At 40.4% G+C, this 14,840-nt stretch overlaps 1 protein-coding gene across 3 annotated transcripts in view; it reads left to right on the forward strand.

Annotated features, from left to right (window-relative positions):
• LOC111249229 (tyrosine-protein phosphatase non-receptor type 4-like) overlaps positions 1-14,546 on the forward strand; it is a 61,001-nt gene extending 46,455 nt beyond the window's left edge. For all 3 annotated transcript variants that reach the window (XM_022802806.2, XM_086988435.1, XM_022802807.2), the window contains 8 exons: positions 8,917-9,008; positions 10,416-10,572; positions 11,950-12,013; positions 12,154-12,318; positions 12,584-12,660; positions 13,050-13,460; positions 13,806-13,967; positions 14,216-14,546. In XM_022802806.2, coding sequence (XP_022658541.1) covers positions 8,917-9,008; positions 10,416-10,572; positions 11,950-12,013; positions 12,154-12,318; positions 12,584-12,660; positions 13,050-13,460; positions 13,806-13,967; positions 14,216-14,290 — 1,203 coding nt within the window. In that variant the 3' untranslated portion in view covers positions 14,291-14,546. The remainder of the gene's footprint in view (positions 1-8,916; positions 9,009-10,415; positions 10,573-11,949; positions 12,014-12,153; positions 12,319-12,583; positions 12,661-13,049; positions 13,461-13,805; positions 13,968-14,215) is intronic.
• Positions 14,547-14,840: the final 294 nt, after the last annotated feature.

Raw genomic sequence — 14,840 nt, forward strand, 5'->3', positions numbered from 1 at the left:
CAATGTGATCAGGGTCAGGAAAGGGAAAGAACAAAGCCCAGTTTAGGATACACTGTACCACATCTACTGGTCATGGCCCTCATCAACATCAACAGCTCCTTCTGATGTATGTGCGGACGACCAACTTACGATATGAATAAAGCGTAAAAATTAAACAAGCATTATATGAAAATAGCTATTGGAACTTGTTTGGCTATATCGAATCACTTGTATAATCTTTGACTTTTAATTTGCATTTCACTTTTGTTAAATACTACAACAAATGCTTGACGGCCACACCTTTCTACGACCTTTAGCGTTATTAGAGTATATCCTTAGCACTCGGTAATGATTATACTTTATCTATCTAAGTCTAGCGCCGATCACTTCTAGCTAGCAGAACTCGACATTCACCGGTTTAAAACATTTTAGTTTTTGTTTCTTTATTTGTATCAGCGTGGCCTTTCCGTCGTCGCCTTAAGTCCTCCCGGAAAGCATCGCAGTCGTTCGAAATCGATCTGTTAAATGCGCGAATTCTTTAGACGTAGAAATCGCTAGTCTGTAGAAGCGGTAACTCAGGGAACAGCCAATGGCCGAAGCACCAGCTGCAGCTGCGGTAGCCATTGCTGCTGTTTTTGTAGCGGCTTCTCGTATTGCCGGCAGTGGCAACGATGCCATTTACAACGAAGGCGGAAGGTGTTCGCCTATCAGTTGATTAGAAACAACAGTTTCGACAGCTCGGCCCCCTACAGCTGTTTCCGTAGCAGAAGCAGCTGCAGAAGTGGTCGGTGCCCGGGTGTAAATGCAGTGGATTATCATTCGTAAACCCGGAGGCTGACTAGCCAGTCTACCAATGGACTGACACACAGACCGACCGGCATTGGCGAAACGGTCGATTGTAGATTTTTTGGATAACTTAGCCTTCTGTCCGATGCTGATGCTATTGCTATGGTCACCGCGGAGCTATAACGGCAAGTCGCTTGCACGCTCGTTCGGTGTTCTGGTGGATTTATCGATATGTGGGACAGTTTTGCCGCCGGCGGCCGGTTGCTTTTGTGGTGGAACCCAACGTCTGTATGTCAGCTTCTTTGGAGCCCAGCTAAATGATGTCGCATCGTCATTATAGCGGACGAAATAAATCTACCCCTTTCTAAACTATCATGGGGGCAATATTGACGGTCCTGGTGGCTAATAGTGAATTTGGTGGAGCTGATGGCCGCAGCGACACTTGCTACTTGTTCCATTACTAGGAGCCCTCCGCCCAGTACGGCCTAGATCTAACTGACGTTCCAGAAGAAAGGCGATGCCCCTATGATCGAATACACATCGGGATCTGTGATTGCATGAATGCGTGTTTGTACGTATATATGCGTATGAAATACATGTGTATACCTCTGTATTTGCATGTGAGGAACACGAGCGTTCGCTTTTTCGTAGCCGTGAGTGCGTTTTTCGTGCTGTTTTTCGTGACATTTAACGGCGAACTAGACCTATCTGATGAACTGTGAATCTGCTATGTTGGTGAAGATGTATGATAGTTATTACTACCAACGCTGCGCCCAGAGACGCCGAGTACGTCGGCAATCAGCATTATGACAACGCAGGGAAAGATATGCTCCGGTATTATTTTGATATGCGCCAGTTTCCTGGCGTATTTTTGGCTCTTCGATGAAAAACTGTATTCACTGCTGTCATGATTGTCATTTTTGTACCTATTATCCGTTTGGCCTTCAGGTAGGCGCCTCTAATCATGTGGTCAGCATTTCAGCCTCTCGGCATAGCTGCCGCTTGATGAAATGTATGTGACCGAGACGATGCTAAATTGGCTTTATCATCAACCCCAAAGAGCTAGGAACTACCAGAAATGACCACTGTTCCACGAAAATATGATGCTGAACAATGGACCAACGAAATGTCCTCTGAATGATCCCGATCGGTTGAAATTTCCTAGGGAGGCCTCCCCTCGACATTTTCGAGAAGCGTCACTTTGGTTGAAGTTGCAGCAGTTGCTCATGTTGTTGTATGAAACACGTTGATGTTTGTTATCGGTTTTTCGTTATTGTTTATCATTAGTGCGTGTGTATTTAGACCCATTACTATGGCCACTGAATTTGCAGTTTCGAGCCATAAGAAACGTGGCTCCCGCTATATTTAGAAGTTAAGAAATAACTTCTAAATATCGCGTGCTGTTTTCATTCGCTTGAGTTTAGCATAAAGTTGTGCAGCTTGGTACCAGCTTAATAGATCATTACTGACTACATTTAATACATCCTATGCCAGCCTTTGTGCTATTTTTCAGCGTCTCGCATTAGTGGATACAGGTAAGCGAGGAGAAAAAGTCTATTCGATTGCCGTATCCCAGTGATAGCGAAACTGGGAGCCAACCGACACCGCGAGCCAGAGATACGACAAATCACTGCCGACAAACCATGAAGCCACAAATGACCCCTGACAATGTCAACGGCAACAGTCCTTAGCGACTGTGCCAATTAAATGAACACGACAAATGAACACTTAGCCCTGCAGGTGACCCAACAAACAGGGAAGTATGACAAAAACGTCTCCGATTTGAGGGAAACATGTCAAACCAAATATAATGGCTACGCAATGACAATAGAAATAGCTACTTCGACCATGTGTGACGACGATTTCTGTGACGCGTTGATTAATTGAAAGGGAGACACAGACATAGATATTTCGATCTGCTTGGATGTCACGTTCATTCCCGTGATGGGGCAATGGTGACATGAGGTCGTCCGAGTCGGAAAATTTCAGGTCCCGAAATCTGGCCGAAAGGTCCAGAAGTCGATTCGTTTCGTGCTGGGAGGAGCCATCAGCCGACTAGTCTGGGACAACGCCTAACGACAGCAACAGCGGCCGTAACCCTTGAAGCAGTTAATAGATGCCTTATCTTACTTTGGCGGGCGTAGCTCTTCAATGCTATGTAGTCTCAGAAAGCACGATGTTACCGCAGACAATTTCCTGTAGGACTGCTAATAATAACAATAGGTGAAACCGCATTATATGAACATAAACCTCTGCTAAGATGTAAATACTTACGCACGGTTTACAGTACAGATAACGCATCACATAGTAATAAATAAATAAATCCGGTGTGATCAAATCAACATCTATAACTAAACTTCCATCGAGGCCATAAAGGTCATTTAGTTTACCTAAAAAGACAAAAAATGACGTAAGCAATATCTACGGCCCCATTAAGCATGAACGTCAAATAGATTTTTTCTTCCATGGCTATTAGCTCTGGGTCTTGGCTAAACATGGACGCGTTCAAGCTTTGAATCTGCTTCCTCTCCGTTTTCGCCATGTGGGGTAGTCAGTAAGAGACTATCATAATATATCACAATAGTACAAGGAAGATATATTGAAGAATTTTGTCTCGCTGAATAATGATGCCGCTATCAGCGTATGCAGTGTTGTGATCTTTTGCGGCGAAATAGAAGATCTGTTATATTCAATTTGGGTGTGACAAACCACGATGCGCAAAACGTCGTTCTGATGGCAGCAGTGATTGTTATGAGTAGACGCACATTTAAATAGTGTTCGCTTTCACCTCGGAAGAAATGTTTCCCTTATTCTTCCTACGGTTCGGTTAGCTTGGCTTTAAGTTATCCATGTTTTTCCCTACCAACTCGATGAAATATGCCCTGACGCTATACGGAAAGCTGCCTAACAAAAAAACATAGCTGCGCTATCTATTGAACGTCGACTTGAGTAGTGATAATAATAATAATATTATTATAAATGACAAGAAATCGAGAAAATCATAAAGAAAATTAGATAGCAAGTTAATTTAGAATGGATCCTTGGACGATTCCACTTGTCAAGTTACATAGCGTATCTCGAACGATGGCGCTCCTCGGAAGGTCTGAATTACTCAACCAATGTTGTCCACTAAAAAGTAATGACTGACGAAAAGCGCCACATTCAAAATTATTAGCCAGCGGGCAATGCAGCTATGCTAGATTCTGCCTGAAACTTGATTTTACATTATACACATTAAATAATTTCTAATTTAGGCAGACATGAAAATTTCTGCATGTTAAACTGAACGGTCCTCCCTATCGTAGCCCTAGTAGAAACTGACCAAACACCGAACACTGGTCAATTTAATGATTACTAAACAAATTCATACCATTATTTGTAATGATATTTACTTATTGCCGTCTCGTGCTTCAAACACTTTGTCTGTCATTTTACTGCGTTGAATATTTACAAGGCCTATATATTGCAAAAGAAATCGCTTTTGAAACAGCTGTCGTGGTGTGACCATTATTATTACACAATTATAAATAATTGATAGACGGTAAGGTAAATAAGTTGTAAATATCCAGCAGGTGAAGTATGAACCAATTACACGAATGGGCATTATGCCTTAAATCTCATGAACCAGAACGGATATACGAGTTACATTAGCATTTACGCAGAATAAAACAGTAAACTTAACAATGAAGTTTAATTAGAAACGTCTATGTCGACAGTAAATTAAAGGTTTAATGATATACTAGTCAAAAAGAACACCAAATGAAATGGGTAAATATTCCAGTCTTCTAAAGACTTGCAAGAGAAAACCCGTTGAGTTAGTTCGGAAGAGTTCGGCAACCTTGAAAATAAAAGCTCAGTGGCCATCTTCTTGTTCCTGGAAGGCTACAGCGCAATGGAAATTACTCAAATATTGATGGAGACGTTATGCAAGAAGGCCGGAAACACAGCACGTAAATGTCGCAAGAACAGTAATTGGGATAGTGAAGACCAGCGAGGAGATGACCACAGGCGATCAAGGCAGCCTTTCACGAAAGCAGAGCTTGTCGCTTAAAACTCTATCGGTCACAACTAGCATTTCATATGTGACGTGGTATAGAAATATTATTCAGGTAATTCAAAATGCGGAACCTGAGTAGAAATCCTATTGTCCATGGGTTGACTCTAGGCCTCTTAGAGATACATCAGGTGCTCCAATTTAAATCAATACAAAAAAAAATCCGGTCGCCATATTAACGAGGCAGGGTTCAATCTCTACCGCTAATAGAAGAGATATCAGGCTAGAGAATGGGGCCGTATGCAGATGAAATCGAGTTTGGTACCAGCGTCGAGTAGGTCCTGGCTTGAGTATAACAGTTTTTACATTGGATATCAGAGGCTTTTGCTAGATCACCGAAAATGAAGCAGTGAAGGTAGTGCGCTACTTCAATGTCCATCCCTAGGAGACTCGTGACCCGCTGCCACAATAGTCGAAACTATGAAGTATAGTTACCTGATGACAATACCGGATTTCATATTCATGCTTCAACTACTTCCTGGATTAAGGAAAATACTATTAAACTTTGACTCCAATTCGTTTTTCCTCCTGATCTCAATCCCGTACTTTCCATGACCCGAAACGGCGACTAGTGGGCCAACATATCGATTTACTTCGAAAAGCCACAGATGGACAACCATAGATATGATATGGGAGTGCGAACGGTGGGTGTATGGCTATTTAGAAGCTGTCAGAACTCTGGGATAGGTATATAAAATGAAGAAGAGTATCTCTAACGCAAATCATCATTCTAGTCCAGCTAGTTTAAAAGTTACTCAGTTTCAAAGTTCGCGATATTCGCTTATAATAGCGTAACGTAATCCCTAAAATTATTTTCTGTAAGTAAGATTTATAATTGTATACTTTGCTGTAGGGAGCCATTCGGGAAAGTATAGATAAAATTTAAAAAAAAAAAGTAAAAAATAGAAAATATTGGCGGGTAGTTTATTTCTTTTGTATATATATATATATATAACTTTCAGCATTAAACTTTATGTAGCATTTTTTTTCAAAACGTACACCATTTCTTTCATATTTATTGTTATTTGTTCCTTCAGCATCTTGCAGTGTCTCGTTTTAGGCAACCTACAAATAAAAATAACGATAATGTCGGCCGACGTATGTAAGCGTGATGCGTGATCGTTGTGCGTCCCGTTCGAAACTTGGAAGTGACCATTTGTATTATAATTATATTTTACGTATAACAATACGTATAGTGTAATGTCGGTCCGGGTCACCAGCGTCTTCATATATATAATATATACATACATATATATATATAATGGTAATAACATAGATGAGAAAAACATTAAAGTTGGCTTATATGGATCTATCCGTGTGCTGTAGGTGCGAGAGTTAATAGCAACAGAGAAATATAACAGGGTGCGTTTTGTGCTATCATTGTGGTTGCCGTTATGTTCATACTTAAGCTACTTATATTTACTCAAAAGCATCATTTTCGTTTGTCATTATTATCAGATGAATAAGTTTCCTATGGCTGATCGATCGAACAAACAGTTCATATTTGGGTTAAATTTTTCCCGGGCTGTTATTTTTTACAGCTGCTCTAGGTGACAATATTGTTGTCGTCACGGAAGCCCGCGAAAAATTGGGAAGATTATGCTTACTTTTGATGCCGGTATTGCGCGTGCTGTCGTCGCTACCTGTCGTTTTAAAGTTCTAGCGTTATCAGTGTCACAGATGGCACGAATGTGAGCCTGTAGCCACAATGGCAGGACAGGGCCATTTTTTTTTGTTAAAGACGCCATCGACACCATTGATCAGATCCTGCTATGCAGTTAAGCTTGTGGGCGATAGGACATATCGCCTCTTCGTTACGGCAGCGTAATAATAGGTTGGCGTCAACATCGAGGCTATCAATTCTGTGGCCTCTGATGTCATTTGAGCACCTTTTCCGTTTGCCCGTCAGTTGGTCCAAGTATTATTTTATCGCACAGTAGACATTAAATGAGGAGACGTCGCAGGAAAAAGGAACACAACTGCTGGAAAGATGTGAATCTATTTTTTTTTTTTTCGTTAATGATAAGTGGTAAATTACTCTTTTAGGCCACGGTTTTCCATGAAGAATAGATGAGTTTTCGTCTCTTAAGCATGCTCATCTCCCATAGCTTGGAACCGTGTCGACAGTGAAGGACGATATCAGTAATAATAGTACTATAACTTTAACAATACAGTTGATAGTATTAAGACATAGATTAGTATCATTACAGAACTAGCTCATACGAGCTAAATACCGTGCATCGTAATTAAGAAGAACGTTAATCTAGTTATTATCAAAGCAGCTCTGTGGTTTTAAAGGCGACGATCTCTACAGTTGGAGTTTACTGTTAATGTTAAAAGAAAAAGAAAAGCTACACGGTTCTACAGCTTTATGTTATCACCATATCGAGCACATGAAGGCACGGCCTAGTCAATTTCGGTTAACATAAGCGTTATTTTCGTTATTCGTGTCATTTTCAACAAACTCATTTAAAAAAAAATGCAGCATCGTAATTTAAAAACAATCACTCATTGCAAAACCGTTGCGCATACTTGTCAGGCGATTCGGGGGCGGGGGGGGGGGGTGTTAAGTAGGCTAATAATAGCGTGCTCTGTGCTTAATTCTGTCCCGGACCACGTTACTCCCCTGTAGATCATCGTTTTACTATATTTTGCTGCGTTCCACGATGGATGAGCGCAGGGAACGAGATAGCATGTCTTGGCTATAAATACGCTAATTAATAGTATTTAGTTGGTAAAGTGCCCGTTCTTCGATGATCTATCCAGTGACGGAAAAATCCGTAAAACGATTATTAGCTTAAGTGCAATACGTATTTTTAGCGTCGGCCAGTATTCCTTCAAGGACATATTCATATACTACAACATATTTAGTAGAAATAACCCCAACGAAAGATTACTACACATAAGAGACGGGCACCGTTAGAATTTAACGATAGGCCACTTAAATACATACGACAGGCTCATCAAATTTGCTGCAACGTCGGACATTGTTGTAAAATGGTGCTTAAAAAACTACTGATTTAATTTATTGTCAGCGTCGTTATATCGTTAGCATTATGCGTGCTAAATGGACATTAAGCACTATGCGATCTGTCGGCTATGAAGTCGGCTTGCCAATAGAAAAAAGGATTTGTTTTGTAAACCACTTTTGTGCTGTTGGTACGTGTGATATGTCACATGCTGTAGCTACGTATGAAGATTGAGCCATCGCTTAATAAATCGTCACCCAATAATAGCACAGAAGATTTTCGTTGCAGTGAAGTACCCGCAGATATACTCTTAAGAAAACGAAGTTATACTTAAGGTTGGCTAGAAAAACAACACCAGCCAACAATACAGATGTGGGCCGACTTGGAGTCCGTGCTATTGCTAGGTAGAAATAATTATTAACGAAGGTATCGATAAAGCCGTAACAACGTAATTTTATGTCTTCCAAGGTCCCAGTGGCTGAGGACATTGGTCGATTTGCTTATTGAGGAAATAAGGAGCCGCGTTCAAGTCGTTTGTTCTGTTTACAAGTCAAAGATAGAAGAACAGATAATTGTAGCGAACACTGTTGTCGACGTCATCTGTATAAGACGGTTCAAATGAGGTAACCTTGCGAGACAGAAAGCATGGCAACTTATCAGGAGACAGATTGAGCAATAGAGAAAGGTTATCCATGAAAAATATCCAACAACCCACAGCTGCGTACAATCGTGCACAGAGACGTACGTATACGCATGTATGTGTGCAATACAAGAATTTACAAAAAAGGAATTAAAGAAGACGCGTCCAAAAATACTAGGGCGCAGGCAGAATTTCCGATTACACTATGGTCAGATGCCGACTCAGTCAATTAAACCTTAGAAGTGTTCCAGTGTTTAATCAAAAAGGACAAACGATGGTATATACTTGATCATTCAGAGTGCTTCGGTATACAGGCGAGTCTAAAGGCGAGCAACCATAGATGATATTACATTGATTCGTCTATACACGAATTCTTTAAGTCAATAGTGTGTTTCATAGATGTTTTAATAGACGGTAATAGATCATTTGAAGGACGCCATTTGTGGTCACCCTCCGAACATAAATCTGTCATGATTTTGCAATTTCAGCCATCGCCGAGCTCGATTCCTGTACCCAGAGTCACCTCTCAACGATCTCCTTTACGGACGCACACGTTCAGTTTTGGATTTCATAGTCCCCGGTGAGTACTACCGTTTTTAGTGGTCCCCATAAATCGAATAATATATAACGTCCTGTTTTAAAAAGGGCAGATCTTTAAATATATATTACGGTGCAGTAAGACAGAAATCATCGTTTATTGATAGACAGCCGTCGCTATAATGCTGTATATGCACCTCGTGATTCATAACTTCCGCACAATTAGATCAATTGTCAGAGCGTGTCTGATAGACGCTCAGAAGAAGGATTGTATTTTAGTAACAAGGAGAAAAATTGCAATTAAAACGTAAAGAAAAACAATTTTCTAAAAAAATTTTCTGCCGACATAAACGATTTACTTTACAATTATTTATTTATGTTTGTTTCATAGTGAAATTAGTTTAATGGTGATTTTATTAGCAAGGTAATAAAACGGGCCTGTGGATCGGATCAAAACTGCCTAAAATATATTAATCACTTCGTTCACGTCTTATTTTCTTAGAATAGATAATAACTACCGCAGATAGCGTTGTTCTTCTAATTAGAGGTCGAAATTGTTTAATAACTAATGCTATCACACGCAATCATTAAGGAACGACTTTTTAAGAAAGTAGTTTTTAATGATTCTTTCACGGACTTTCTACAACATGAGTCGCTGCGTAGGAGAAAATTTCCATTTGACTTCACCCCAATTTACCCGTTTGTTCACGTATTCCTACAACATTAATATTATAAAATTCTGCTTTTGGAAATAGTTGATTTTGTATCAAGTAAAACACACCTAATATTTTACCGATTTTTACGAACCGAATTTTACGAATCTTTCGTAAGCTTTAGTGGTTGAAGTTGAACTTTATGACCTGTCATAATGATAAAATGTCACAAAAACATAATGGAATTTCATAATGATAATATTGCCTTCTTGTCCACTGATTTCATTAGGTACTTCGTGAATTTCTAACTATAACATGCCGCCATCAATTATTGTTTTTTAAACTGCTGTTTTTATCTAGGTATATAAATTGGAAGATTTGCTTTCAAGTACCACAGGCGGAAGATCTCGATGAAATCTTCCGAACGTAAATTTTTTCCATAATGAGAATTATATTTTGAATGATAACCGCTTCTGTTGGATTTTTTCTTCAATTCGAACCGTGATTCAAGAATTATGGATGCTTGTATCAGAGAATACTTCTTCTCGAGTGGGACCAGAAATGCATCAAAAGATGTATGAGATCTGATGAACTAATTGAACTACAGTAAGGAAATTACAAGCAAAACTGTAGGGAGTTGGCTTTTCTTATACTGGAAGTGGTCCTGTCTGAGCGAAATAGCTATAATTATGGATACGCCTTCATTAGGTAGTTCATTAGGATGTGTATCAGGTACCTGTAGATTTTTTTCACATGTACAAATAGTCTGTCATTTACTTATTCTTCTCTGTTTACAGGTCACTCGGTATGAAGGTCTCTGGGGGTTTCGATACAGAGTTTCCTGTAGCTGTTGTTAGCGTCGAAGAGACGTCGCCTGCACATGGTCGTATCAAGGAAGGTGACCTTCTTTGGAGTCTTGATGGCGTACAATTGCAGGGTCTTGACCATCAACAGGTATGAAACGATAGAGACATGTTACTCGAATCAAACATCTTTAAAAACCTTTATTTTTTTTACTCTAAAGACAATAGTCCAAAATCAAAAATGTTTTTTTGAGTTGGTTGAATTGATATTTAGAAAGTTCGCTTTATTAGAAACGAAGGTTTTTCGAAGGTATTCGCCTTTTACAAAACCTAGAAGCCTATCTTTTTCAATATATGCAGTGTTTCAGGAATAATAATAATAATAATAAAACAAGAAATAATATGACCTCAAAGGTTCATATTCGAGTATCGACCCGCTGGTCTTGCATACACATGTGCGCTTCCCGTTATGAGTAAGGCCACTTTTAGGTCAACAGAAAAATGTGGACTAAGTTTTTTACGGTCGCAATTGCGCACATCTTTGAATATGCCCCGTGACCGGGGCTGTTCCTCGCCCAGTTTTTTTCATCCGTAGCTGCCATTGCCACACCATTGATTTTTCTATTGCTTCGCTCTTTGCCGTACGCCCTCCCGCCGCATTGAGCGACATCATCATTGACTGAATCCCGTTTTGCGCGTACTACTGCTGCAAGATCGCGCTCGAATGTACGGGCGCTGGCCTCGTCGTCTTATTCCTTGGCCGTCGCCGTCACTGCGGTCGGCTTATCGGTAGCCTCGTCTGTCGTTTTTATTTCCATCGTGAGTCATCGTAGCATCTACCTGTAAAACAATCATTAAGACTACGTGATGAAAGCGCAACGCAGTACATCCGAACCAATCGTGACGAAATGCTCGGAGGATGCTACTGAAGAGCCGTTTCCACTGGCGGCGTATGGAATCTTCCACACTCCACGCGAAGCTAGCAGACATAAACTAATGGCCAAATTATTAAACGGCCGGCGCCATCCATCAGCACCGCCGACATGCGATTCGCGTTCGCCTGACAGACGCAGATTCCTTACCCTTTTCGTTGTTCCTGACGTTAGTCAGACCATTGGCATCGATGATGCTATGATCGGACCAGTCAAGTAGGAAGTTTTTATTTCTTGGTGAAATTTTTTTCGTTTGGTAATAATCGTGTCTAGGTGAGCTTGTTTGCGCGATGATACGTGACGTGTCGAGGCCAAGATGGTGGTGTCGAAGACAGAATACAGTTCTCCTCCGCTGTGAAAAAGGAGTTGCTTGAATCAGACTTGCTTAACTGTCGGTACGGTAGCGGCGTATGTACATTCTTGGCACCCATTGAGATAAACAGCTCTAAATTGTAAATTGATACAAATACAATGAAGTTGACCCTTTGTTAACAGATCTAATTAGCAGAATTTGAAGATAAGGTATTATTATTATCATTGTTCGTGTAACGAGCTATACAACTTAAGCGTTTCTTTGTTATTTCCTTCTAATACAGGTGGTGCAGCAATTATCTAATATCTGTGTTCAGCGGGCTGAAGTTACTCTTGTCGTGCTTCCGTGTAAGTGGAAATTTCGTTTGAATTTAATGTCAAAACGATGCAGACCTAAATCCGACTCTTTAGAACTAACAGATAGCCATATTTTCATTTTTCACCTGTTATCACAAAATGAATAATTCTATTGACTATTTCAATTTTAGATCAGGGTCGTAGCCTCGAATTATCAATGGCGAAGTTACAAGGTGTGGTAGAAAGGCAAACCCTTAGGGCGATGTATTATCGAGTTCCTAGATCGTATCCCGGCTGCACGATCAAGGCGTCTCTGGCAAACCCCAAAAAGAATCGTTATAGTGACATCAGTGCTTGTAAGTTGTTTTCTAGTGGTCATTGGAACGATAGCCATATGACTAGCATCTATAACGGATTCGAAAACGTCGTGTTTCTCTTGGCTTCTTTGATTCTCTCCTATGGCGCTAGCCGTAGAAATTCTTTCACAGTGCTTCGTTGGGGCAGAGTATTATTATCTGACGCAACGAGTGGAAATACTTTAGGCAAAAAAATCATTTGTCTTCGATCTCTTCCCTATCAGGATTTTGTCGAATTTTTACACACCCGCTAACCATATTGCAGACGATTCTACACGTGTAATTCTTACACCAACAGAATTCAACGGACAAAGCGATTACATCAATGCCAACTACGTAAACGTACGTAGCTTCTTTTAATCTAAAAACGAATCGCCATTAGATCTTCTCGTAGTCAGGGCTATAGATACGTACCTGTGTACCAGCGGTGTATTGCTCACTGAATGGACGATCTTAAGTTTACTTGATGGACATACATAGGATGCGGATGGCATGTTACCTGTGTAGGTTTTTAAATGAAGAAACACCTATTTATGATTACAATACTATTACGCCTGTTTTTGTTATTCAAGTCGATACATCAACTCGCTTGGTATGTGGATAAATTTTGCAGATAACAAGCTCTCCATTTACTTATATTCATATAATTTCAGTATGTGATAGAATCAAGCCGAAAAGAGAAGATAAGGGTTTCTGAAGAGGTAATTTTCATTTAATGGGTTGCTTTACAGATGTCTATCCCGGGGACACAGGTAATTAATCGTTATATTGCAACCCAGGGTCCGAGGTCGACGACAGTCGAGGATTTTTGGCAGATGGTTTTGGAACAAGGTTGTCAGTTGATTGTCATGCTTACCCCACTACAGGAGGGAAACACCCCAAAGTGTCACAAGTACTGGCCTGATCAGGACACTCCTTTGAGGGTGAATTGCCTTCGCGGATGGGACGTATGGCAGACCGGTAAAACCCAGGGATCTGCCTGGATAACTCGGCAGTTCAGGCTTCGTTGCGAAGCCAGTAATGAAGAACGCCTAGTTAAACACCTTCAATACACTACGTGGCCTGACCATGGAGCTCCGCGTGACTCGCGGGACTTCATCGATTTCGTGCATCTAGTTCGCGATATTCGCTCTGAAGCACCAGTAAGAATCTGATGGTTCTATGGCATTGTAATCGAATCAAAAAGCTTACTAGTCTAGGAAGCGATTTTTTTTTCCAAGCAAAAGATCGCCAAATCTAATAATCATTTATATAGAGTATCTGTAATAACAATAAAAAAAAAAGCAAGCCATATTTTCATAAAAAATCCTATGCAAAGCATCGTTCTGAGCCTTGCCTGATCTTGGCTCAATATAATCAGTAGCCCTACGTATCATTTATTGGTACACGGGTTCTATCATCCCAGACCTTAAATGCTGCCTTCTACATACCTATTTGTTATGTTAAATTATTCCGTTCCATTATAATCTGTTTTACCAATTGTGTAGCTGGCTCCCGTAATCGTGCATTGTAGTGCCGGTATTGGACGGACAGGGGTGTTGATTATGATGGAAACGGCCATGTGCTTAATCGAATTCGGAAAGGCGGTATGGCCCGAAGAGATGCTTCGGACAATGCGAGAGCAACGTGCTGGATTGATTCAAGCTGAGGTAGAAAATGCAAACCCCAAACTTGATAATGCGTATTTTACTATGAGAGTGTGGGTTGGATATAGACAATGTGTGCGCCTGTAGTGTCGAGTGTCACTTCCTCTTTCTGCATCTCTGGAACGGATGTCAAATCATATGGAAACGTTGGTTTTCTTCCGCTCAAAGTTTACCTCTAGCCTATCGCCGTAGAACTGTCAACGTTTGTAACCTATAATTGTCGTTCATTTATCGTATTACAATACTTTCAGATACAATTTTCATTCGTGGTCGGTGCAATCCTCCGAGTGTTTTTCGATGGCGAAGTCCTACCGAAAAACGTCTAGTCCTGTCTGCATGAACGTCGCTATCGAAAGGGTCATCATATGTGCGTGGCCAGGACGCTCTTTCTTTCAGTAACAACTACATCATGCATAAAAGTTAACACACTTCGATATATATATATAGACGCACAATATCTATTGTCGTCAATAAACCGCCAAATTTTTTTTTATCATTTAGCTAGCCAAGAGGAGCGTTTGCCGTTGGTGTTGACGTCAAGTTTCTTTAGCCAACCATAACAAAATTCTTCAAACAAAAATACTTGTATGTGTTTCTTTATATAATAATGTAACAAGACTGAATCTGAATAGAAGAGATGCGAGAGGATGAATGCGATAACGTGAGGAACAGTGAGCTAGCATGGCATAGAAAGCCTATATATTAATAGAAAGACAAACGATTCTGTTGGAAATCGGGAAATCCCCGATTTTCGAGCGCGCCATGTAGATATACATAACACGACTGCCTAAGCTTTCCTAAAACAAACTAAAAATAGCTGCAGATGTAAAGGTAAGCTTCTTTTTGTCTGTACGATCTTCGATATCAAGAAATATA

This window comes from Varroa destructor, unplaced genomic scaffold, assembly GCF_002443255.2.
Source record: "Varroa destructor unplaced genomic scaffold, Vdes_3.0 BEIS01000004.1, whole genome shotgun sequence".
Classification (NCBI taxonomy): Eukaryota; Metazoa; Arthropoda; class Arachnida; order Mesostigmata; family Varroidae; genus Varroa; species Varroa destructor.